This window comes from Leuciscus leuciscus, assembly GCF_965113295.1.
Source record: "Leuciscus leuciscus genome assembly, chromosome: 14".
In the NCBI taxonomy this organism is placed as follows: domain Eukaryota; kingdom Metazoa; phylum Chordata; class Actinopteri; order Cypriniformes; family Leuciscidae; genus Leuciscus; species Leuciscus leuciscus.
The window spans coordinates 18,674,317-18,702,281 of record NC_138738.1 but is presented as its reverse complement, the minus strand read 5'-3'; the positions used below and the strand labels follow the sequence as shown (position 1 = coordinate 18,702,281).

General features: G+C 36.9%; 1 protein-coding gene across 1 annotated transcript; it reads left to right on the top strand.

Annotated features, from left to right (window-relative positions):
* Positions 1-27,927, top strand: myo7ba (myosin VIIBa). The gene is made up of 48 exons (XM_082190063.1): positions 1-169; positions 381-422; positions 1,340-1,441; positions 1,532-1,678; positions 2,103-2,287; positions 4,575-4,696; positions 4,788-4,930; positions 5,050-5,163; positions 5,464-5,617; positions 5,690-5,766; positions 5,853-5,972; positions 6,704-6,846; positions 7,495-7,705; positions 7,848-7,983; positions 8,082-8,242; positions 8,486-8,626; positions 8,715-8,873; positions 9,835-9,924; positions 9,999-10,093; positions 10,178-10,262; positions 10,346-10,564; positions 10,647-10,856; positions 11,865-12,074; positions 12,218-12,385; positions 12,653-12,949; positions 13,688-13,845; positions 13,934-14,060; positions 14,201-14,320; positions 15,470-15,643; positions 15,742-15,969; positions 17,657-17,824; positions 17,916-18,033; positions 18,507-18,633; positions 18,779-18,933; positions 19,056-19,237; positions 20,403-20,521; positions 20,612-20,766; positions 21,863-22,016; positions 23,670-23,825; positions 24,535-24,640; positions 25,670-25,783; positions 25,981-26,068; positions 26,197-26,306; positions 26,815-27,000; positions 27,111-27,227; positions 27,314-27,397; positions 27,576-27,695; positions 27,791-27,927. Exons 2-48 carry the CDS (start codon positions 405-407, stop codon positions 27,878-27,880), a joined length of 6,663 nt encoding a protein of 2,220 aa, XP_082046189.1. The 5' UTR covers positions 1-169; positions 381-404; the 3' UTR covers positions 27,881-27,927.
* The last annotated feature ends 38 nt before the right edge of the window (positions 27,928-27,965 follow it).

Sequence of the window (27,965 nt, the reverse complement as noted above, 5' to 3'; positions counted from 1 at the left end):
GGATGCGTTAGTCAGGGAGCAAAGTCAAAGTATCATAAACACCTGTTGTCTCCCAGCAGGAGCCTGAGGACATTTCTTTCGAAACACTGACACTGGGAATCAATTCTGAATTCAAAGAAGAGGAACAGAAAATACTTCTTGATCAGGAGACTTCACAAAATATCCACAGGTAAAAGTTGCTCGCATTGGATTTGTTATGGTTAATGTTTTAAAAGTGTAGATGGTTTTGTTATTTAGTATATAGATGGATAAGACTATTATATGATTCAGGGAAGGCGTACGTGTATTTTAGACGCCATTTTGTCTTTTTTCATGAGCCTCTCTTATTAATTTAACCTGGGAATAATTGATTATAACTTTCTCTTTGTTTTAATATTCAGGCTGGGGGACAGAAGGACTCAGTCATGGTGGTTTTAAGGAAGGTAAATTGTTTAATGTATTTGCTGAGACTTTCAACTAATCGAATACTGTGGCGTTTCCATGATGCCTTCTTTCTATTCTATTCTATGTTATTTATTTAATTGTATATGTTAATACAAATTAATAAACAAAATGTCATTCTGTAAATATACTTCTTGGCCTACAAAGTCAGTCACACAGGTTTTTTGTTTTGTTTGTTTACATCAAAAGAAAAAAAAAGAATCATCTCTCTATTTGGACTATGTTACAGGTTTATGTAATTTGATTCTACCCTTAATTTAATAGTTTTATAAAATATTTTACTGTGTGCTGTATCTATTGATAAGTTGTGATAATCGATTTGACAGCACTAATATATATATATATATATATATATATATATATATGAAGAGTTCAGATGCAAAAGCCTCTAAATGCCATCTGAAATTTTCTTATAGAATGATCATTTTTATCAAGCTTGTATATTTAAATTCAATAATTTCCCTTAAATGGCAATGAAGATTACCTATTAATTGTATTATAAGTGAAATTACTGAACTTAAATACACAAGCTTGATAAAAATGATCATTATATAAGAAAATTTCAGATGGCATTTAGAGGCTTTTGCATCTGAACTCTTCATATATTCTAAAAGAAATGTTTGTGTTTATATAATATATGTGTATATATGTATTATTATATTTATATATAGCACCTTGGAGTAGCATATGCATAGCATATAAATATATATATATATATATATATATATATATATATACAGTATATATATATGCTATTTCAAGGTGCTTTAAATGTATTACCATGTTCCATGTACAAAAAGCTGGAATGGAATGAAGTGAATTATCTTCAGTTAATCTAACATATTTTCTTAATATTTAATTCATGTTTCATTTTGAAAATGTTGATCAACCACTTTAGGGAGATTATGTGTGGGTGGACTGCAGTGATGGGGTGCAAATCGGAGCTGAAGTCAGACTCTCAGACTCTGGGCAACTTCAGCTCATCGACGATGAGGGAAAGGTAAGCCAGCCAGTCTTTCCCGCTGATGGTGAACAGCTGCTCTTGACTCTCTAGAAGTGTAGCTGATGTCTTCTTTGGCATGATTTCCAGGAGCACAAGATTAAGAAGGATAACTCTCTGAAGCCCATGCATCCCACATCGGTGAAAGGTGTGGATGATATGATACGGCTGGGTGACCTAAATGAGGCTGGACTGTTACGGAACCTTCTAGTGCGCTACAAAGAAGGATCCATCTATGTGAGTTCTTAAACACCACATCAGATCAATCTTTTTAATTTTTAATTTTATTAATACATTTTTAACATAATATTAATTCAATTGCTTTCAATTTCAAGATCCATCAACCCAAAATAGCCCGAATAGGAACTGAATTGTTTACTTAATTCACCAAGTTCAGTTCATTCACCAGCTGCTCTTTGCCCTTCCTGTTTAATAACAAGATTGTTTCCATAGTTCCAGGTTTGATGAGCGGATCATATTGTTATAAAACACTGACATACCCATTATATAGTAAATCTGACCTACCAACTTTACAGTTCATAGCACTAAGCGCAGTTACATCATGTGTATTATGCATCCAACTGCAAAAACTTTCATAGACTTTCATAGATCTTTTAAAAAATATATATATATTTGTTTGTTTGTTTGTTTGATTTGACAGACATACACAGGGTCGATTCTGGTGGCAGTGAACCCTTACCAGCTGCTGCCGATCTACACTCCGGAGCAGGTGGAGCAGTACGCAGACCGGCGTTTGGGTGATCTCCCCCCGCATGTCTTCGCCATCGCAGACAGCTGCTTCTTCAACATGCGCCGGAACCGCAAAGACCAGTGCTGCATCATTAGGTCATTCAGGCATTCATACTTGGGTGAAACTGACATTTTGTAGTACAGTTTAAAACTATATGGTTTTACAGAAAAATCTGTCTCTATTTACGAATGTTGTTACAAACCCATCTGATCTTCTTTCATCTGTGGTACAAATGTTGTTGTTTTTTAAGGATATTCTGGCCACTCTTTTCCATATGAAGATAGTATCTCTAAAAATGACAGAAAAAAGCACTATTATAATTATCATAAAAGTGGGGCCACTAAGTGCAAATAGCAATAGATGAATTACTCTTAAGTGCAAATAGTGATAGATAGTAGTATTTTCTTTGCACTTAATGTAAACACTTGTTAGATGCTATTTATACTTAGTGCTATTTATACTTAAAAAGAGGCATATATTAATTGCACCTCAGTGTATTGTAGTGTATTCTTAAATAGAATGTAATAATAACAACATATTCAGCGTATATTATTATATTTATTAAAATCATAAATGGTGGCTGCTTTATTGGGACATTACTTGTCCATACCCCTAAAGTCGCCCCCTTCGCTTACCCCTGACCCTATCCGTTAAACAATTTATCCCCACTATTAAAAACTCATTTGCCACTTTATTTACACTTTGAGTATGTTCCTAACTTTTGTTTAAAATAAATGTCTCTCCGAGCTGATATGCAATGGGAAAAGGGAAAAGATTGAGTTTGAAAAAACAATGCAGATTTGAACTTGGGTCAAGTTACCAGCGGGATTTCTTTTGTAGTTTTGTCTGGCTCAGATAATCAGATAATGCTGGGCGGTGTTAACCCCATAGTATACTTCAGCCATCCACATTCCACGATGGTCCCTAATTTTCGTCATCAGGAGGGTCCGTGGACGTCTGCACGTACTGTCCGCGTGTCCAATTTTGTGCGAGTGACTTGAGCGTGTAGTGGATTTTTCCCTAAACCCAACTATTCATCGACACAGAGCGTCTACAAGTCGACACTTAATAAATAAAACTGTTGCGTCTACTCATCGACACAGAGCGTCTACAAATCGACACATAATAACCTTTATACTCTAGCTCTTTGCGTCTTCCGTCGACAACTGGCCGAGTCTCTTACCCTAACTTACTTGCTTCCCTAAACTGACCTGCTGCGCAGCAGAAATTAACAGACAAACATCAGCAAATGTCCTCTAAATGCTTTAATCACGGCCAGGAGATCTTCCCGAGCAGTTCTCAGGGAATCTCTCCCAAGAAGCAAGGGCCGGAGGATCTCAGACAAATTCCATTGAGAAATCCCACCGTAAAACACATATACAACAGTTTTTATAGAATCGAGAAAACAAATAAGACTAACATGTCACCTTCAATATGATTGGTTCAATTGGTTCAAAAGCCCCAACCTTTTTCCTCTTGTCACTGGCACAAACAAACTGTTTTAATGATGACTTCATTCATTAATCACAAGATTCTAACAAACTGTCTAGTTTCATTTCCCAAACTATGTTATTAATACATACATACATAAGCACACAGTAAAAGTTTTCCATTGGTTTTGTCACAGTACATCCTGTTCAAATTGTTAGATGTTAAAGTTATAAGGTTAGATGTTAGAAACATGGTTAGTTTAATATACAGTTTAAAATTTCCACGACAAGCGCTTGAAAATAAAGTCCACTATATTTTCCGCACTTATAGCCAAAGGAATATATTTTGAAAGGCTTGCGCACTCAACCATGCAACGAAGCGGAATGCTGAAAACGAAGTATACCTGGGGCTTTAGTGTAAATATCCTCTGCCAACAAGGTGTGCTATTTGCTCTTGGTGTAAATAGACTCTCCCTAAAAGTTGTCCATATTACTTGTGTGCTATATTCTTTTGTAGTCCATTTAAAAGCATCTATAGAGGTGAGAATTATCAGTGAATAACGACCTAAGTTTCTCTCTCTTTACATTTGAACCAATTTTATGACACTTTTAAGGTGCTTTATATTGCATTTTTGAGCTTGACTGCCCCAGTCCCCAATAATTTCATTATATTGAAAAAAGTGTCCTGGATATTCTTAAAAAGTGTACCTTTTGAAAGGTTTGAATCTAAATAAGTACGAGTAAATTATGACATAGAATTCATTTTAGAGTAAGCTATTAAAATTCATTACAATATTATACTGTAAATGGCAGGTTTTATGTGCCAGCTGTGCAAACACCCAGAACAAACTGGGCCCGTATGTTGACAAAAAGTCGGACTGACTCCAACAGCTGTCTTGCATTCTGTTGTTTGATGTGTTCTGAGAGCATCTGTATGTGGTGTGTTTGTCAGTGGGGAGTCCGGAGCTGGAAAAACAGAGAGTACCAAACTCATGCTGCAGTTTCTTGCGGCAGTGAGTGGGCAGCGCTCCTGGATTGAGCAGCAGATTCTAGAAGCAAACCCTATCTTAGAAGGTAAAGTCACTTATAGGATGCTCCTGCATCACTCAACTTTATAGTTCCTCGGGTAAGCATTTCAGTATTAACATCAATTCTTATTTTGTAGCCTTTGGTAATGCAAAGACCATCCGCAATGACAACTCCAGTCGCTTTGGAAAATACGTTGACATCCACTTCAGTAAAAGTGGAGCAATTGAGGGCGCCCGCATTGAACAGTACCTACTTGAGAAATCACGTGTTTGTCGCCAGGTAAACCACCCTGATAATTAGATTGTGTAATTTGTTGAAATATTTCAGGGCAAGACAAAGCAGTTGAAATGTAGAATTGCTTGTTTGCCCAATAAATAATAGTGTATTTTTTGGCACAGGCCCCACAAGAGAGAAACTACCACATTTTTTACTGCATGCTCATGGGAATGTCTCCTGACCAAAAGAAGATCCTGTCTTTGGGAAACGCTTCGGAATACAACTATCTCACCATGGTATTGCTCATAATAAAGGCTATATCTTGAATTCTTCTCTCTTTTCAAATATATTTTGTCAGTCATTCTGGAGCGAGAAGAATGATGTTACATTAAATTCACCCCAAAGTGAGAATTCTGTCATAAGAATTTCTTCTTTAGAACACAATAGATGATTTGTTTAATGAAAATGTATGTAGTTTGGACCCTCAATGCTCTTTTGTGTTCCTGACATGAGGATGAATTAATGAAACCATTTGAATTTTTGGATGAACTATCCCTTTAATTATCATTACATTAAACATGATTATGTTGGATTAGGGTCAGTGCACTACATGTGAAGGACGGGATGATATTAAAGAGTTCGCAAGCTTCCGTTCAGCAATGAAGATCCTGACGTTCACAGAGAATGACTCATGGGAAATTAACAAGCTTCTGGCTGCCATCCTACACTTGGGGAATGTAGACTTTGAAGGTAAGGAGTAATTAAGAGCCAATGTAAGAGGAAATACTCATTTGATATTTATTTGCATTTTCAATTTTCAAGACACCATTATGAACAACATGGAGGGCTGCGATATTCTTTCCTCTACACATTTCAAAATGGCTGCACAGTTATTAGAGGTAATTTGAGACCAATTTTGAAACCAATTTCGTCTTTGAGTAGCACACTCAAGCCCATAGATCTGTTTTTTTGTTGTTTTTTGCAGGTGGCCACAGATGCCCTGGATGTGAGCTTGACACAGCGCTCTTTGATGACCAACAGGGAGAGTGTGACTAAACCTCTGACTTTAACACAAGCAATGGATGGCAGAGACGCCTTTGTAAAGGTTGTGCATGTACTGAATATACTGGGCAAAAAAGAAAAGAAAAAGAAAATGGGCCAAGCCAAAAATGGCAAAATATTTGATGGTGTTTTATGATCTTAAGCATTTTATTCACAAATTACTGGTCAGGAAATTAGCAAGAATAGCACAAATACTGTTAATGACTTCAAACAGTAATGAGTAATTGAAAAATGTCTCCCAGTTCATTTTAATTTAATGTTCACTATAGGGTTCAAATCTGGACCACTTCTTGGTTGTCTTTGCAATTTGGGCAGGAGCATTGTCTTGTTGAAAAATAACATCTGATCATTCCTCTTTTTATAACTGTTCTGCAATATTCTCCTTTACTCCAAAGCATTAAATTACTTTTCACTGTGAAGTAGCTCACCAAAACCGTCTCACCGCACAATGACACCTCTTCCTCCATGCTTCAATGTGGTAGAGATGCATTTATTATTATATTTCTCAGCAGATTGCTCTGGAGCTTCACCATGCAACTCATATATCATTGTGACTCATCACTCCACACAGAACTTCCCATATTCTGCCAATAACTTAATTCTGTTTTTCTGAGGCAGCAATGGCTTTTCAAGTAGTGCATTTGCTTAAATTTTGCTAATTTCCTGACCAGTAATTTGTGGTTAAGACGATTAAAAGCTTAGTGTTTAGCCAATTTGGGCTTGTCAGATCTTATATACTCCAATATAGAGCTGTCATCTTCTATCTGTGTGCAGGCCATCTATGGAAGATTGTTTGTGTGGGTTGTGTCGAAAATCAACAGTGCCATTTTCAAACCACCTCCTGATGACCCCAAACATCTCCGACTTTCTATTGGTTTGTTGGACATTTTCGGCTTTGAAAACTTCAAAAGCAACAGGTTTGTAATATAAATATGTTGTAATGTAAATACATGAGGTCTCTCATGTTATTACAAAACCGTATGACTTTCTGTCTTCTCTGGAACACAAAAGATGATTTTTTGAAGAATACCCTGTCCGCTCTTTCCCTTTTAATTAAAATGAATGGAGACCAAAACACATAAATCTATATATAAAAAAAATAAAAAAGCAGCCCACACAACTTGTGTGCTATAGGCCAAGTCTTCTGAAGCCATATGATAGTTGTGTGATGAATAGACTGAAATATAAATTGTTGTTTACTGAGAACTCCTAATAAATTTCACCTAATTTTGTCACATTAGTTTTGAAATGTCAGTGACAATTGAAGCAATGACGTTTAATGCTATTGACGTTCAACCAGAGCCACCATAATTGATTTTAGGGCTCTATCGCAAGGCAAGTTTCAGTAAATAATGCTGCACATGAGTCATTCATGTTCACACATATTCATTTTCACTATATGGAAAAGAGCGACCAGGATATTCTTCAGAAATTCCTCTTTTGTGTTCCATTGAAAAAAGAAAGGAAGTCTTACAGGGTTTGGAACAACATGAGGATGAGTAAATGATCACTAATTTTTTTCATTTGAATGTAAACTATCTTAATTCTGTCTGTGATTCCTACAGCTTTGAACAGCTCTGCATCAATTATGCCAACGAGCAGCTTCAGCAGTTCTTTGTGAAACACATCTTCAAGCTTGAACAACAGGAATATGCTCGTGAAGACATAGTCTGGAAGAACATTGAATTTAACGACAACCAGAACACGCTTGATGTGCTCGCCATAAAGCCTCTCAACATTCTCGCTCTGATTGATGAAGAAAGTCACTTCCCTAAGGTGATTTTTTTTTTTTATCATGCTATGTGTGATCGATGTGTATGTATTGTTATCTCAAAACCACATCTGTAATCACAATCTGTAGTGGAGTAGTTATATTACAGTTATATGTACAGTTATGTACAGTTTAAATTTTTTACAGGGCACTGATGCTACCATGCTCAACAAGATGAATCAAGTTCATGGGAAGGGTAATATCTACATGTCCCCAAAAAATAATCACGACACACAGTTTGGAATCCGCCATTTTGCTGGAGTTGTCTTCTATGACTCCAAAGGTAATACAGGCTATCAAACTTCCTCACAAAGTACTTTCCCATTAGTGTCTTTGGCATTAAAAATGGGAAATGGTTTATGAAATTTACTCTGAATATAGGTTTCCTTGAGAAGAACAGAGATGCTCTGAGTAGTGATGTCATCCAGTTGATGCAAACATCATCCAATAAGCTCCTAAAACAGATATTCCACAGTGAGCTCAGCACCACAGAGGCGAAAACCACCAACCACACTATCGTCACCCCAAAAAACTCACTGCGGGTAAGTTAACACCAGCTAAAGGCTATTAGGGTGTACACATCCGCTGTACACTGGCAGGAACAGTATATAGACAAAAGTTTGTGACAGAACAACACCACACCTATATGTAATCGTTGAGCATTTTACTTCAAAGTCATGGGCGAGAGAGAGCTGGACCTCCTTAACAGCTTCCACTCTTCTACAATGATAAAAGGTGATAAAATGATTTTCATGTGCCTCCCCTCTTGTTTGCAACATCTTTAGCAAACAACAGACTCAAAGAAGCGAGTGCCTACATTAACTGGTCAATTTCGGCAGTCGCTAGACTCATTAATGAAGACTCTAGCTGCGTGCCAGCCGTTCTTCATTCGCTGTATTAAACCCAATGACTACAAGAGGCCTATGGTAGGTTGTTCATCCATTTCTCCATTCTCCCTCAATGTACATGAACTGACTTTTCTCTCAATGACCGACATTTCCATAATTTTTTCAGCTCTTTGACAGGGAACTGTGTATCCGTCAACTTCGTTACTCTGGGATGATGGAGACTATCCGCATCAGGAAGGCCGGCTATCCCATCCGCCACACATTTGATGAGTTTCTGGAGCGCTACCGTGTGCTGCTCAGATCCAGTGTTTGTGACCCCAAAACTGTGAGAGATTCTTTAAACTATGAAGATTATGTTGATTTTGTGTTGTATGACATGATTCAGTGTTGCAGTTGTTTCTGTAACATACATTGGTTCAGTTTTTGAAGTTTTTGTAAGTGATTTTAGCCATTTTGCTAACTTCAACATAGTTTGCCACTGAATTAGACCGGCCACATGAGTGGCCACCATTCATCCACCAAACCCTGCCCCCACAGAGACATGTCAGCCAACCTGATGTCAGCAAAACACTAGTATATAAAGGGCAGAGAGGCATAGAGTGCTCTCTGATTGGCTAAAAAGGGTGGCCAGTCTAATTTGTTGTTTGCAGAGTTCATGGCTCATTTCTGTGATCTCCATCCGGTATTAAGGGTATTTTATGTGTGGTATTTCAAAACAAGTATTTTTGCCTTAAAAGGTTTGCTCACCCAAAAATGAAAATTCTGTTAAACTAATTTCGTTTCGAACCTGTAAGAGTAATTAATAACCGAATTTTCATTTTTGGGTGAACTATCCCTTTAATTTGAGTTAAATAAATAAATAAAATAAATAAATATTGGGCATGGCCCATCCTTTTTTAGCCAATCAGAGAATTCCTTTGACATGCTGGCATTTACTGACATCAGATTGCTGACGGTTTTTTGGATGGCAGGATTTTGTGGATGAAGGGATGTGGGCAGTCTAATTCCATAGCTAAGTGTAGCGGAGGTTAGCAAAATGGCTAAAATCTCTTGGAGCATGTTTAAAAGTGTGCCAATGTATGTTGCCATAAGACAAAATACTTTAGTATTAAATATATATTCTTAAAATAATAAGCCAAAATAAATTGCTGTGTTGCTTCTCAAGTAAATTGATCTTTATTCAAGAATTTTTAGATGGGAATTTTAGATGCATAAAAGTATTTTTTTTGCATTATAGCACCTTGAATATTAATGTTAACTAAATAATATTAACTATAATATTAAAGGAGAGTGCCAAGAAATGCTCTGAAAGCATCTGTGAGAACGTTCTGACTGAAGATGACTGGAAGATCGGCAAGACTAAAGTGTTTCTGAAGGTAATGAGGTGAATTTTACAAGTACAGCATTTCTAAAGTTGATCAATTCTAACACGCTGCTTATTTTGCGTCAGGATTTCCATGATACTGTTTTGGAACTGGCACGAGATAAGGCTCTGAATGACAAGGCACTTCTTATTCAGAAAGTCCTGAGAGGTTACAAATACAGGTAAAAGACTGAGGATAATCTCCTATGTCTGTAGAGATTTTTTTTTTACGCTGGTTTACCACTCGCCATTTTACTTTCTTGCAGGAAAGCGTTCCTGAGAAAGAGAGGAGCAGCTTTGACCATACAGAAAACCTGGCGTGGACACAAAGTCAGAAAAGTTTACAGAGTGGTGAGTTGTCCTTTAACGGCCGATTGACTAGATGATAGTCATTGCTTGTACATGTTTGTAGAGTTTCACTTGTCTTTCTGTAGGTCCAGTTGGGTTTTGCCCGTCTGCGGGCTCAAGTGCGCTCTCGTCAGATGGCCTGGCAGTATAAAAAGAAGCGACTGGCAACTCTTGTGCTTCAGACTCAGACTCGTGGATATCTGGCGAGGAGGGAGTGGAAACGAAAGAGAGAGGCGGTGATCCTCCTGCAGGCTTACACCAGAGGAACTCTAGCCAGAAAAGCTGTCAATAAGAAGAAGAGAGATGTGAGAAACTATGTTTAGATCACAGTTTGCTTAATATCTCAAGCTACATGTCATCATCTACCTCTTTCCCTGTTGTTTGCAGGTTTTCCTCTCACTTCAGGAACGTAGGGCAGAAGAACTTGCTGCTCTAGAAAGACAGAGGAGGCTTGAAGAAGTTCTGCAGCAGAAAAGAGAAAGAGAGGCAGCTGAACAGTTTGAATCCATCACTGACCAGGAAATGGTGGATGATATATTTGGCTTCTTGCCTAGCATGGTTGGCGGACAGGAGGGCCAGGCGCCTGCGGGCTTTGAGGTGAGAGATCAAACTACTCAAAGAAGCATGATGTTAACACTACTGTAACTTTTATAAGGCCTCTAAATTATCAACATGATCAATGCTTTGCTGAAATACCTGTTGTAAACCTTCTAAATGCCTTCTGTCATCTGATTGATAGTTTGATTACTTTTTTAGCAAGTAAAATACTTTTTACTATAATTCTAAAAATATAAAGTAAACATAAGAATAACTTTTATATTGTTAGTAATATTTGAAGTTGTACTGAACTGAAGCAACTTAGGTTTATTTGATTATTATTACATCATTGTTTAGAGAAAATAATTTATAAAAGGTTAGTATCGAATATGATATATCAGGCTTTTGAGGAATGTTTATTTGTACATCTCTCAATCATCATTGTATCACAGTACATTATATGTTTTGCCACCCACATTGAAAACTACAGAGTTTTGATTATAAATCTGAACATTTAAATATCATCTTAAGACATATTATTTGGAGAGAGAGCGAAAATTTATATTTTTATACATTGTAAGTAGTCTGCTATACTGTTATAAAGATCTCATTAATTTACATGGCAAACTATCAGAGTTTCATCTTACTTTCCGGCCATATAAATAACATCTGCATCAAATTCCACATTCCACATTTTTTTTTTGAGTATGAGCTCTATATTCCCCTATATCATAATTAGCCATAAAAGTCTGATGTATCAAATATGTGTGTGTGTGTACTAGTTTGACCTACATTATGAGGACCCAAAGTCCCTATATTGTAGCGTGTATTCAGTTTTCAGGCCATGCCCCCTACATTATGAGGACATGCTGATGTCCTTATAATTCAAAACACTAAATAAACATACTAAACTATTTTTTTATTAAAAATGTAAGAATGTAAAAAAAGGAAGTTTAGGAGGGTAGGTTTAGTGTTAGGGGCTATACAATTTCATTAGCTCAGAATAAAAACCATTATGCCTATGTAATGCCCTCATAATGATACCAAAATGTGTGTGTGTGTGTTTAGGACTTGGAGGGAAAGCGGGCTGTGCTTGAAGAGGTGGATCTGGATGATGCTCCAATGATGGAGATTCCAGAGGAAGACTACGATGATTTGGATGAGTACTCCTTCTCCAAGTTTGCTTCCATGTCCTTCCAGGGTGCCGCCACACCCACACATATTCGGCAGAGAATACGTCAGCCACTGCTCTACCATGAGGACGAGAATGACGTCCTGGTAAAGTCACCTTTGACTTTGACCAGCTTTTGGTTGTTTTATGTTGTGTCATTTATCCGCAGCATGGCACAGTTTTTGTTACGTTGACGAGTCACAATAAAAAAAAAGAAAGCTTACTACTGACCTTCTCCTCTTCTCCACAGGCTTCACTAACAGTTTGGTGGATGATCTTGAGATTTATGGGTGATCTTCCCGAGCCAAAGGCTCAGGGGGTCTCGAGAGGTGGACCAGCCTTTGCTGATCGCTCCGTGCAGCAGGATGTGGCCTCCAGACAGGATAGACGCCTCAGCCATATGGTGGGCCTGGACCAGGTGAGGAAACATTACATTACATATTTCACTGCTGAGAAAAACAGCAGGTCTGACCAGCTGGCTGCACAGCTAACAACAGCTTAGACAGAGACCAGTTTAAACCTAAGACCAGAAAAGCAGGTTTATTATTCAATAATAAGAATACTCAAGGATTCTGGACACCTGTCAACATAGTTCCCTTTTCTCAATGTAAGAAAAGCAATCAGCAGTCTTTTGTTTAAATATGCAAGGGATGTTCTGAAAGTGTTCATTTCTCTTTATTTTCAGAGAATGAGAAATACAAGAAACGCTCAGAACAGGAACGTCACTACAGGTCCAGAAGAAGCTTCCCGCAACAGAAAATCTTCAACTTTCACAGACATACTGTCCCGGAACAGAAAATCTGTTCAAGTAGAGGGTGTTCCAGGCCGTAAACTATCTGCCATGCCAGAGCAGGGTCCTAAAAACAGAAAGACCTCAACTTTCACTGATATAATGTCCCGAAGCAGAAAGATCTCCACAACTCCTGAGGCACTGCCATCAAACAGAAGACCCACTAGAAAACCATCTGTTATAGCAGAAGAGGTGAGACACATAAATGTTGCATAAATTGGTCAATGATGTGGCACTCATCTATTATTTTAATTGATTAAATATATAGGACAACAAATATATATATATAAAAAAGATGTATTAATTATTTAATTAATTTAGACTTTTTGTTAATGTCATTAGGTCTTGTAAAGTATCAGATAACTTAACCTGTTTATGACAAGACAAGGTTAGTTCAGGTTGTAAAATGTCATGTGGTGGGACATCCCTCCCCCACGCACATAACAAGTAATGAATTTATAATTCTTGATTATTGTAAGAAATGCTTTTACCTTGAAAATTTGTATTATTAAAAGGTTTTAGAAAATAATTATCACGCATTTATTTAGAGTTAAGGAAAATGTTACTTGATAGTTACACCACATGACATTTTTATCGTGATTGTATAATATATTCTATATATATATACTGTATATATATATATATATATATATATATATATATAAATGGTCTAAAAGTTTTTCCAAAACCATATGAAACCGACATGAATACAAAGAGTAGATTTTTAGGAACTTAGCACGTTTTTTAAATTAGATTTTCAAAATAATTTTTTTCTTTTCTTTATCGTAGACACTATCGTTGAATTAATTTGTCATTAATTCAAATATTTAAAACTTGTGTATTCCTGCACAAACCATTCTTTTATTCAACTAAAAGATAAATGTGACACTTTGAATTTATAGTCTTAACTCACTAACTCTTCATTTTAAGGCAGAAGATGGGTCTGAAGTTGTCAAACAAACCACTGTGCAAACTATTAGCGAAGAAGATGAAATCAACGGAGACGGACTCACCCTGGACCGGCCAATGACATCTCTTGAAAAGTTGCATATCATTGTTGGATATGCCATTGTCAGACGTGACCTCAGGTTGTTAATTATTCAATACCATTGGTAATCTATTGCTTAGTTGGTCAAATGTTTCTGCTTCTAAGTCCTTAGAATCTTTCATTGTTAGGGATGAAATCTACTGCCAGATCTGTAAGCAGCTCCAGGAGAACTCAAACCGTGGTAGCTTCTTCCGTGGCTGGATCCTCTTGTCCATCTGTTTGGGCATCTTCCCTCCTACTGAGCACTTCATTAAGGTGATTGAAGAATATTCTTCCTTAATAAACTCTTTGATGCATCATTTCACTCTTGCTTCATGGGGTAATACATTTAAATTAAGTAGTTCTAAACGTATTCAGTTGTGTTGAACATATCTCATCTGTTCTCGTCCTCACAGTACCTGCAAAGTTTTCTTCGTTTTGGTCCCGTGGGATACGCACCTTACTGCGCTGAACGACTGAGGCGTACTGTTGCCAACGGAGTGCGTGGAGAGCCTCCCAGCTGGCTGGAGCTCCAGGTGAAGACACTTATGCCTTGTTCACACAAAAAGTGATTTTTGGACTACACAACTGAACTGGCCATTTTGAAAATCTGATCACTAATGAGATGAATTGCTGGTAAAAACGAGATGTCATTCAGTTTGGAAAAGGGACCCGTTTCTTGCTGCTATAAATTGCAGCTGTGCATGCTTGAGTTTTCCATGCATCATTTTTTTTACTATATGGATTTGGGCAGAGACTAATCATGTCACTCACAGTAACATAAACTTCTCCATCATACTGGACTACAGCAGGCGTTTTACATTTACATTTACATTTATTCATTTAGCTGACGCTTTTTATCCAAAGCGACTTACAATTGCTATATATGTCAGAGGTCGCACGCCTCTGGAGCAACTAGGGGTTAAGTGTCTTGCTCAGGGACACATTGGTGTCTCACAGTGGATTCGAACCCGGGTCTCTCACACCAAAGGCATGTGTCTTATCCACTGCGCCACTACCACCCCACTGCGCCACTACCACACTACCAGTTTTCAACCCGGGGTGCAAATGCATGTTTAGGAGTAAAAAAACAATGACACAAAATTTATTTTTAGGACTTTCATTCTGCTTTCCAAAGACTGGTCAGAAATCATAAAATAATTGTGCTGATTGTGCTGTATTGACAACCCTAGTTTTTATGAGTAAGGGAAAAATAATCTGCATATAGTTTTGTAAAATAGCAGAAAAAAATGGTCTTAATAACAAGTAAATATTTTCCAGACAATATTTGCTTTAGCAAAGTGACAATATAACAGCCATATATTTAGTTTAGTTTTTATAATATGGGATATGGGATTTTATAGATGAAAATTTTCGAAAGTTTATAATAATTGGAGGTCCTTGGCATCAAAATGCTTGAAAACCCCTGGACTACAGTATCTCACAGGAGACGTATCATGTGTGCTTCAATGTTTTCATTGATACTCAGTCATTGCTTATTTAGATAAAGTTACACTTTTCTGAATATCATCATTGACGATGGGCTACTCATAAAAAATAATAGCTTCCGTTGCTGTATGTGTGAAAACCTCTTAGGTCTTTATTCTCCTGTGGTCATGCAAAATGTAATATATGTCTACTATAGTTTTGACACTACTGTTCAAGCCCTCTCTGTTCAATCACAGGCCACCAAATCCAAGAAACCCATGGCCATCTCAGTGACTTTGATGGATGGCAGAACTATCAGTATGCCTGTAGATTCTGCATCCACATCTAAAGAGGTCTGCCAAATGCTCTCACAGAAGGTCAAACTTCAGGACACATTTGGCTTCTCACTATATATGGCCTTATATGACAAGGTATGAAGCCCTCAGACTGAATTAAGAGTTTAAGTCAGATTTTGTTCATGGTTACCCAGTATGATTATTATTTAAGACATGGTACTCTCTCTTTCTAGGTGTGGTCTCTAGGTAGTAGTCGTGAGCATGTGATGGACGCCATCTCTCAGTGTGAGCAGGAAGTGAAGAGGAAGGGTGGGCAGGAGCAACACGCCCCGTGGCGTCTCTACTTCCGTAAAGAGATCTTCACACCTTGGCATGACTGCAGCCAGGATAACGTTAGCACAGACCTTGTCTACAGACAGGTCATCAGAGGCATGAAATATGGAGAGTACCAGTGTGAAAAGGTGCGCTTGAGGTCATTTTTTTGTATTAGTTATGATATTAGTGGTTTAGTTCCTTAAATAGCAAATTGATGTTGGACTTTATTTTTAATTAAAGCTGCAGTCCGTAACTTGTTTGGGTTAAAAATGATCCAAAATAAATTTTTGAGAAAGTACATAACCAGCCAGTGTTCAAAACTATCTGCTTGCTGTAGCTCGATTCAAAACGGTAAGCTTGTAATAATGTTTTTAATTCCAGTGGTACTGGTGGATTTCAGTGGGAAATTTTAGCATATCTTTGCGTCACATCTGTACACATAAAGAAGGTGTCCCGGCTAGGCAATATTGCATGTGAGGATGTTGGAGATTTATAGCCTTTTCTCACAGCATTTGATATAATTAAACTTATCAATTTGATGGCAGATCCAGAAAGGTTCAAACGACAATCACCAGTGACAACTGGAGATTCACCCGTTGTAAAATGCAAAAGACTTTGGACTTCAGAGTGGCTACAGAAAAAAAGAGACTGCAACCGGCCCATGCGAAAACAAGGATAAATATCGGAAGGGCATTAAATGTAGTCACGCAACGCTGATGTTGTTAACATTAACAATTTGAGAACAAAGTATAATTTGCACGTTTGACGTGATATGAAAAGCGATCGTTAGATTTAATCAGCGCAATTATGACAGTATCCACAACGCACAGTGACTGACAGCCGCACATTCTCCTCAAAACAGTGGATTCATCTCACGTAAAGTTGATAATTCCACGAATAACTGCAGTTGCAGATTTCGAACAGAGATGGCGACAAAGAGGAAAAACTACAGACTGCAGCTTTAATTAAAAAAGAGAAATACTTTTTACTAATTTACAAATTTTTGGCAATTATCTCACAATTTGTAAAGATACATTTCGTGATTTTATTATGTTGTGCTGACTAAAATGGCAGCTGTCTCAGCCGTCTTAGCTGATTTACTGACACTTAGTGGTGTGGATGGAGCATCAAGCAAATGCAATTGTTTTTCCGTTATCAATGCAATTGCTGAATTGTTTTATTCGCTGTCAGCCATGATTACTTATTCCAGTGGGAGCAAGTCAAATCAAGTCACATTTATTTATATATAACTTTATACAGTACAGATTATTTAAAATCAGCTTTACAGTAATAAACAGTATTAATGTTGCAAAGTTCTTCAGTTATGAAATGAAAACAATTTCAGCTGTAAAGCAGCTCTAAAAAGACCATAGTGTCATTATTCAGCTCAATTTAGTTCAATGTTGATTCAGTTTAGTTCAATAACAGTGTGAATGTTGCAAAGCTCATTCGTTATGAAGCGAACTCAGTTCGACTATAAGCTCTACAGAAGATAATAGTGTCATTTTTCATCTCAGGTCAGTTCAGTGTTGTTCACTTTAGTTCAATAATATTGCAGTTCATCAAATTTTGAGACAAATTGTATTCTACTATAAAGCAGCTCTACAGCTCTTATCATTATCCAGCTCAATCAAGTTTTGTTCTCATCCAATAGTGTCAGTGATAGTATTACTAAATATCAAGTGTCTTTTAAACTTTTTGAAAGTGACCGATAAAGCGGGTTATTGGAATACAAGGAGTAGTTTTTTGCTGATGATATGATCTAAACATGGTGGCCCCCATGAGGTGACCATGTTGTGTTATTCATTCCATGGTATTTCACCTTTCTATCAGGAGGAAGACTATGTTGCACTTGCAGCAAAGCACTTCTATGTGCAGTTTGGATCAGACATCAGTATGGAGAACACTAAGACTGTAGTTAAGGAGTGCATTTACTCCAAAATACTGGAGGCCAAGTCAGAAGACAAGTGGATCCAGATGGTCAACACAGCACATGCGCAAGTAGAGATGTTTCTTATGCTGCTTATGTTAAAATAATAATAAAAAGACACTTTCCACTAGTATGTCACAAGCATTTGTCTCTTTCTACTAGGGCCCATTCATAAACTCTCGGACCAAGGCTGATAAAGTGAAAGCAGAGGTGGTTGACTATGCTCGTCAAAAGTGGCCCATGTACTTTTCCAAGTTTTTTGAAGTTGCCAAGATATCTGGTATGCATTGCATGCTAAGATCAGTATTACATTATACTAGCTTTCAAAAGTTTGGGGTCAGTAAGATTTTTTTTTTTTTTTTTTTACTTTCTCGCACAACTGTTTTCAACATTGATCATGATGTAAAAAGAAATGTTTCTTGAGCATCAAATCATCAATAGAATAATTTCTGAATGATTATGTGACACTGAAAACTGGAGTAATGATGCTGGAAATTCAGCTTTGACGTCACAGGAATACATTATATTTTACAATATTTTCAAGTAAAAATGTAATTTTAAATTGTGGTAATATTTCATAATATTACTTTTTTTGCTGTATTTTGCTCATATTTATCTTATGCAGCCTTGCAACCTCAAACTTTTGAACGGTAGTGTACATTGCAAGTTAGATCATTTCCACAACTAATGCACAAGAATAGCTTTTGTATAATTTGATGAATGAGATTAGTTCTGTGTCATTTCAATGTTCAGGTCCTCCTCTACCAAAGAACAAGTTCATCCTTGCCATAAATTCAACGGGAATAACATGTCTAGATGAGCGAGAAAAGAATCTTCTGGTGCTGACTTACCCAGAGCTCACTGGGGTCAACGCTATTAGGTGGGCTGGACACCAGTTAATGATTGATGGGCTTGTATAATGTTGCCATTTACAATTTTTAAATATAATATTTTTGAATGAAATAAATATGAGTGATACTTTCCTTTCTAAATTCCATAAATTCCACCTGCCTCATCACCTCCAGAGAAAGGAAGTGTGTGTGTTTGCTGACTATGAAAGGAGACTTCACTCTGAATTCAATTCAGGCCGTCGACATCTCTGATCTGGTAGCCATGTTTCTGGCAGGCCTCATACAACGTTCACAATTTGCTGTGACCCTACAGGAGGTTAACAGACAAGGTCAGAAGAGACAATAAGTTGCAGACATTTCAGTAAAAAATATATATATATTTTTTATCATGATCTGTCGTTCGACTTTGTTGTTGTCTAATGATGAAAAATCCTTTGGCTTTTTTTTCAAGATGATCGAACATTTCTCAGCTTTAAGAAGGCAGAGCTCATCTACCTCATTCAGGATGAGGAGTTCTCTGCTGCCCGTGGCTGGTTGAAGGGTAAGAATGAGCGGACGGGAGAAATCGGTGCAGTCCCTGCGGATGCTGTCTTGATTCTTCCAACTCTTACGAAGCCAACCAATGAACTCCTGGTAAGAGCTTGAATATATATTTAGGGGTTCAAGCGCATAGCGCTGAAACCCTATTGTAATTGTTACATTTACCAAGGAGCAGCATTCTCCCCTAAAAGTGATCGGGCAGACCAAACCGTAAGTTTTAGAGACTTGAAACTTTGAGGGCTGGTCGTACTCACACCGCCTACAACATCACCAAGGCCCGCCACGATCGGCCTGACGGGGCCGCTACAGCGGCCAAAAGTATGGAATGGCTCATAACTCCTAAACTGTCAGGCGTAGGCTCAATTGTCTTATATCATTAGAATCCTTGGCTCAAAGCGGGCAAAATGCATGCCCCAGATTTGCTTGTCGTTCTGCAAAATTTCCAGATGTTTTGGACTATTTTTAAAAAACTTTTGCGAACTAGTCCTAGGTTTTTGGCCCGATCGGAACTGAACCAGTGCAGCAAGATTCTCTGGAGTCTGATTGTCAATAGTTATTTAAAAAAAATAGAAATTACGGTTCACGGTCCCTAAGGGCGCGCCAACATTTTCAAAGTGGGAGGAGCCACTTTTACTAAAAATGGCTATAACTTGTGAATGGAATGAGATATTTTCACCATACTCAGTGGACCTATGTGAGAGCTCATTCTGTGGTCGCTTTGAAAAGGATGCGGTGACTGCCCACTTGGTGGCGCTATAACAGAAACAAAACATGTAAACGGCTATAACTACTTCACCGCTAGTCCGATTGACTTGAAAATTGGCATGCCATGTCTTTGTCCGAGCTGTCATGATTGTATATGCGTACATTGACATATCTCAAAAAAACATGTCCGCCATCGGCCAATTAATTACTGTTAACTGTTAAAAAACTTTAAATTCATATATTTCCTACGGTAAACTTCCTGTATTGGCTGTAAATGGTAATTTCCATGATTGAGATGGTAACAGCCTTGCTAAATAAAACATAACATCTTTTTACGCATGTGCTTAAAGGCCTTAAACCGCTTGAACCCCGAAAATTTGTGCTCGCGGCTATATTTTTTTCATGCTTTCCTACTGAGTTGAAAAGTACTTTAGATCTGTGAAGGTCTGGGTTATGGAATATGTCTTGATCATGTTGGCTTATATTTATAATATAATTTATAATATCTAATCAAATATTTCTAAAAGCTCCTTGCATACTGACTTTTTTTTAGAGCCTGGTCAGCTTGTCCCCAGATCAGCGAAAGACCATCATAGACAACACTTCAAAAGGAACCATCACTCAAAGAGTGGCTCCTTCAACTCTCAAAGAGTTCTCCGTTGAATATTTCAGGTACTTGCAGCAACTCTTTGACCACAATATTACATTACATTCTGAAGTATTTCAGAAGCAAACACAGTGTTGTTTCTGTCATTGTCGCAGGCAGCCTGTCAAGGATGTGAACAGACAAGTGATCGCTAAGAATGCAGCACCTGAGAGGCTGTGGGCAAACTCCAGAGAACCCATCAGACAGCCCCTGTTGAAGAGACTAGTGGGCAATCCAGATTTAAGCCCACAGGCCTGCCAGGCCTTTACTGATATCCTTTTCCACACATATTTTGGTTATTATGAACCTTGATTATTGCCACAGTAGTGGAAAAGTGGCACCTTACTATTTACCTAATACATATCCAAATGATATGACAACTATTGTAATTTGATGTAGAGTACCCATAAGCGGTAACACTTTACTTGAAGGGGTGTGCATAAGACTGACATGACATTAATATGAAGGAGGTTTTATGCGTGTTAATGATTATTGTCAATAAGTGTCATTCGCTCAATTATGTCATTTTTAATGCAAAGATGACATTGTTTGAGATGTCTTTGTTATTACCTGACATAAACCAATACATCATAACCTGTCAGTGTCTTTGTTATGACAACTTGACATAAACCAATACATCATAACCTGTCATAAATGTGTCATAAACATGACATAGCAGATTTATTATCAAACTTAAGAAACTACTTAGCTTTATGGGTTAAAATTACATTAAACTGTCATGTGGTTGGTTTTGACATTGGCTGTCATGAGGCCATTATAACTGTGTCATGAATATATTTCTGACCACTTTTTTCTTCCAGTATTCCAGTATTAGTTATAAAATAATTACACAGTATTAACACTTAATGATATTTTAATGAAAAATTCGATTTGTACCACTGGAAAAAAAAGTGGTCAGAAATATAATGTAATGTTAACCAAGAAAGCTAAGTAGTTTCTTAAGTTTGATGATTAATCTGTTATGTCATGTTTAGGACATATTTATGACAGGTTATGTTGTCAAGTTGTCATGACAAAGACACTGACAGGTTATGATGTATTGGTTTATGTCAAGTTGTCATAACAAAGACATCTCAAACAATGTCATCTTTGCATTAAAAATGACATAATTGAGCGAATGACACTTAATGACAATTGTCATTAACATGCATAAAACCTCCTTCATATTCATGACATGTGTCATGTAATGATTATGAAGCTGTCATGTCAGTCTTATGCACACCCCTTCAAGTTAAGTGTTACCGTATAAGCACTGATCCATGAGTTAGACTTACCAGCTGACCTGGTTATCCAGGAAGGATACAACCCTAAGTGTGTGCTGATTCCTTGACTGATATAGTGTGCACCTATTCTGAAGTATATGGGTGACTACCCTACCAGACAGATTCAGAGCCCTCTGGAACTCACAGACCAGATCTTCGGTCCACCTACAAAAAATGAGGAACTCAGAGACGAGATCTACTGCCAGATCATGAAACAAATGACCAGCAATAACAACCGGTAAAAAAACTGAAGTTGATATTCTATTTCTTTCCTTGTGAATGCCTGTACATTATCATTCAAATGTTTGTGGTTTGTATGATAAAAAAAAGAGGAAAAAAAAGGACTCTCTTGTGCTCACCAACACTGCATTTATTTAATCAAAAATACAGCAAAAACAGTAATCTTGCTAAATATATTTGCAATTTGAAATAACTGTTTTCTGTTTTAATATATTGAACAGTGTGATTTATTCCTGTGATGGCAAAGCTGAATTTTCAGCAGCCATTACTTCAGATAGAAAGAAAATAACTGAATGGAACGTTCAAAAGAACAGAATTTATTTGAAATAGAAATCTTTTGCAGAAGTCTTTTCTGTTACTTTTGATCCATTTAATGCATACTTGCTTAATCAAAGTATTGAAACATTAATTCCTTAAAAAAAAAGTCATGTCTGCTGATATCATAAGCTCTTTTGAACTTGGTACAAAGATGTGACACAGTTTCACAATAGTTCTGTGCAGTTTTCCTTTGGGATTTTTGTTGAACCATAGTCAACTTGCCCTTTATAATGGCGAGGGGAAACTATGCAAACTTTAACTTAGATCCTTCAGCGAACCATTTTTTTAAAATAAGCGTCTTCTTTTTTTAAGTTTGATAATTTATTCAAGAATTAGGTTTAATTACAGTAGTGTTTTTTTGTATGTTATTTTGTTTTTCATACCTAATCATCTTTTCTGGTTATGCTTAACTATTGCCAGTATATTTAATTCAGATGGCATTAAGCTTTAGAAGCTTTAGATTACTGCTATAAAGTTAAAGTTCCAAGAGATCCAGTCAATTTCCTTTCCAGCAAAGGACCAAACAATCATAATTTACACTGTTTCAAGTGCCAAAATGTTGTGTATCATTATGAAATTAAATCAGCAATGTGTATTTCAGGAAAGAATTGTGTAAACTTTCCTGTTAGCTGCCATAATACCTTGGAAGTAAGAAATAAATCCTAAATAGTCAAATTGGTCCTGCATAGAATTAGTCTTAGAAATACAATTCTATTAGCAATTAGAATTAGCAAATAATTCATTTGAATTCCTCTGTCTGTTGTGCATGAGAATCAACAAGCATCAGTTTCAATGAACTGATTCAGTTTCCATCATTTTCGTTTAAATACATCTGACATTTCTTGTTTTAGTTTTTTTTATAGAATTTTGCAGTATTGATTTTAAATCCGATTGAAGTTATCCATGCACATCATGTACCCTCATAATCTTTAATCAAAATTAATTCAAATCCCTCTTGCAGCGACATTTCTTCCTTTCTATGATGACTTATTTACCGGTGCGAGGGCGGGACAACCTGTCACTCACATGAGATCACAGCAATAGCAAGGATCTGATCAATTCGATCAACAAAATCAAGTCCCGCCCAATATTTTTCTATTTCGAGAAGCTGTTTCACTCAGATTATGTCAAAATAGGGATAGTCACAACTTTAGTTTCATGCCGATATTAAACCACTTCTAGACATTAGATAGTAATGTGCCGTTTATATGCTATGTATGTATTTATATGTATGGAATTTTAAATGCTATTATCATAACTATATTAATTTATAATAAATAAATGGTAGATTATAACGGTAAATTAACATGTCCAAGTGTTGTTTGTGAATCAGGTACAGTGTGGAGCAGGGCTGGCAGCTGCTGTGGCTGTGCTGTGGTCTCTTCACTCCCAGTAACTCTCTGCTAAAACATGCCCAGCGTTTCATTGAGACACGCAAACGAGAGCAATTGGCCACAGACTGCCTCCAGAGACTGCAAGGGGCTCGGAGGTATGACATATGCTTAACCACGTTTCATTTCAACCCAATCTTTTATCTTTACAAATGAGATTAAATGGCTTTGTGGGTAGAAGAACAAGAAGAAATTCAATGAATAAACAGACTTTAAAGTTGAAATGAATTGATTGTACATTCCGAAGTTTCATATCATGTGACTTAAGTTATAGAATCACTAAAAGCTAATGTTTAAGTCACTGTTCATGAGCATAATGCTTGTATTGTTTTTACTCTTTGAACTTTGGCTGGCTTACCTGGGAGCCATAACCTATTGGAGCTCATCTCAAACAGCATGTGTGTTATATTACTGGACTGCTATACTGTAAAGCATATGCTGGCAGTTTAGCATGTTGAAAACAAGCCTGACTTATTTCCATATTCAAAATGGATAATTGACATATGATAATTGATGATTATCGGTGTTTGAAAATGGCACACTGTTGCACAGCAACACCTCTCCTTTTATTAGCATGTTTGGAAGACTGGAGCAAATGCCAGGAAAGTAATGGGATAGTACAGAATTTACAGCGGCTTCATCTGCCACTGCAACTGTTCAAAGACATTTGGTCCAATGATGCAGCCCTATAGTTGAAATGAGTCCACAAGCTGGGTCACAGATGATGAGAATTGCATTGTTGATTTGGTGTGATAATATAAATGTTTACTGTGTATAAGACGACATTTGTCATTGTTTCTGTGCTAGAATGGAGCCCAGAAAACTTCCACCTCACCAGGTAGAGGTTGATGCAATTCAGCAGAACAGCACCCAGATCTTCCACAAAATTCAGTTCCCTAATGACACTCAAGAGGTAACACAACATATATATACAACATATATATATATTTATATCGTGGTCTGTCTGAATACTCGATTCTGATTGGCTGGAAGGTAATAAAACAGTTTAATGCAAAAGTAGTTCCAAGTGAGTTGAAGCACTATTCGATATTAATGCACTGTTTTCATCGAAGCACACACACATACGTCACTCGCACACACACGTTACTCGCACACACACATACGTCATTTGCACACAGAGAGTGGAGATCACGCTGCACACACACAGAAACATTCAGAAGCACAGAAACTTGTAATTTTGCTACTGAATCGCTATATTATATTTCTCAGCAACGAGGGGGTTACATCGCTATTCCAAAGTAATTAAACTCACAGCTTCGTTGTTAATGGACAGAGAGAGATGCTGAACAGACATAATTAGTATATATTTGTATATATCATTTAGCTACACTTATTTAGTCAAATTTGTGTTTTATTATTAATTATAAAAATATTGCAACAAGCAAGAAATTATGCTATGGCATACAATGCAAAACATTCCTGATTGGTTTGTTGTTTGCAACACATTCTGACTGATGCTTTCAGGACTATCAATTCATTTTTGCAGTTTCAACAAAGCCTCATGGATGTAAGCCAGTTATATAAGATTATTTTAGGGACAACCATGTGGAATACGTCACCAAAACTTAACATCTCAACGTTTAAGTTTATAAAAAGTCATAAAAAGTGGATATACAAGATTAAAAAGATTTAACATTTTCAGTGGCAATGCAGGACTAGCTCAAAACGTCAAGTGACCGTTCTGTCATCTGGCCTAAGACTCTCACAATGAATAGTGGGCCTTTGTCTATTTGTGTGTGTGTGTGTTTCTGTGCTAGTAGTTTGCATCACAATAATTCTTGTACAGTTCAAAATGGTAAAAAAAATAAAAAAATAATTGCAGTTGAATAAACATGAAATCTACAGTGAATTTGTTGCCAAATGCAAGTTATGCATCTTATTCATTAAATCAAATTTATTTATTTTTTGCCCTTCTGGAAAGAATTTTGAGGTGGCAACCAACACCAAGATAAAAGACCTGGTCCAGAGCGTTTCTAAAAAACTCATGTTGTCCTCCGCTGAAGGTTTCAGCCTCTTCGTGAAAACTCCTGATAAGGTTTGTACCCAGGCTACCGTGATGTATAACTAACAGCCATGGCTGTAACCTCGTATTCAGAATCTTAAAAACACATTTTGTTAAATCTCTATCAGATTATTGGAAGACACGATCAGTGATCCCATGTTCCTTTATATTGCTGCATTTTTTACACATGCTTTTTTCTGTATGTTATTCCGGCATTCTCTTTCTGTCAGGTTCTGAGTCTGACTGAAACGGACTACTTCTTTGACAGCCTGAGACAGATTACTGATTGGTCCAAGAGAGCTAAGAGAGCGAATCAAGGTGAGTTTCAATAGGTGGAAACTATTCTGTGTTTTTCTACTGTAGATCATTGATTAAGTAGAACAAGTTATTCAAAAGTCAGTCACTGAATTCTAAACTATTGACATTGCTGACACTGTTTTAAACAGCAGGGGGTCCAGTGACTGTACCTTACACCGTTTTCTTTATGAGAAAACTATGGTTCAACATTATCCCTGGGAGAGATGTGGAGGCAGATCTGATCTTCCATTTCCCACAGGTACTGGCAATCTGTGTCATCTTGATAATGTATGGACTCCCATGTAGCTGTAACTGTATATTGGTAACGTAGGTACAATAACATTCAAAAGTTTGGGGTCAATACGATTTTTGTAAACACTTTTATTCAGCAAGGATACATTAAATATATCGAAAGAAACAGTAAATACATTTATAATGTTACAAAAGATTTATTTTTCAAATAAATGCTGTTAAATAAGTGTGAAAAATTTTTATGGTTTCCATTCCAACTGTTTTCAACATTGATAATGATAATAAATTATTCTTGAGCACCAAATTAGCATATTAGAATGATTTCTGAAGGATTATGTGACACAAGACTGGAGGAATGGCTGTGGAAATATTATATTGTATTAATGTTTCACAATATTACTCTTTAAATTGTATTTTTGATGAAATAAATGCAGTCTTGGTGAGCATATGAGACTTTCAAAAGCATGAAAAAAACAGTGTATATTATATTTTCTCCTTTTTCTCACACTATTTAGGAGTTGCCGAAATACTTGAGAGGTTATCATCGTTGTACCAAAGAAGAAATGGTGGCTCTCGGCGCTCTCCTCTTCAGGGTGAAAGTGGACAATGATAAAACTCAGTTTCCCATGATTCCTAGGATGCTGAAAGACCTGGTGCCTAATGACCAGCTTAAAGCCATGTCTGCTGATGAATGGAAGAAGGTCAGTTCCAGTACACTGCTCTTCTAAGCATTGATATTTATGAATTAATGCAGCATATATGTAATATTATGTTTCTAAAGTTTTTCTTATACACAAACATTCCTCAACAGCACATTTTTGCTGAGTACAATAAGCAAGCGGGCACGTCTGTGGATCAGGCAATGGTTGGCTTTTTAAAGATTGTCTATAAATGGCCTACATTTGGCTGTGCCTTTTTTGATGTGAAAGTAAGCAATTTGAGTCTGTATCACAATAATTTTTTTGCTAATATTGCTTTTAAAAACTGTGCATAATATGATGCTTGATATTACAGCAAACATCAGAGCCCAATTTCCCTGACATTGTGAGGATTGCCATCAGTAAACAGGGCGTCACTATCATTCACCCCAAAACAAAGGTATCATCAAATGATCAAAACGCTTTTAAACAAGTATTTATGTAAGACCTCAGATGAGTGGTAAAACTGTAAGCTTCAAAGTGAAGTTGCATTGTCTGCTTAAAATATGAATCATCTATCATAACTCTGTCTCCAGCTTTGATTTTGTTGGACTAATTGAATTCTTCTTCTGTTCAAGGACATTCTGGCAGTGCATCCATACAACAAGATTGCAAACTGGTGCAGTGGAAGCACATACTTCCACATGACTGTAGGAAACCTTGTCAAAGGGAACAAAATCCTGTGTGAAACTTCCCTGGTAAGTGACACAGATGTTGCTTACTCCAGTCAAAGAAATGTTCTGCCTATTAACATTTTTCAGATCTCAAAATAACAGAATTCTGTGTTCATTAGGGCTATAAAATAGACGATCTGCTGACTTCCTACGTCAACATGTATCTTAATGAGAGGAAAGGACAAAGAAGAAATCAGCACTTTGACTAAAGATAACAACAAGCACAAGAAAAGCATATGGAAAACATAGCCAATGACATATACTCGTTATTGTTATAATATGCTATAATAACCA

Coding starts and splice junctions, on each gene's coding strand:
- myo7ba (XM_082190063.1), top strand. Junction 12,075..12,217: donor AGGACGAGAATGACGTCCTG/GTAAAGTCACCT, acceptor TCTTCTCCACAG/GCTTCACTAACAGTTTGGTG. Junction 26,307..26,814: donor TGATCTTCCATTTCCCACAG/GTACTGGCAATC, acceptor CACACTATTTAG/GAGTTGCCGAAATACTTGAG.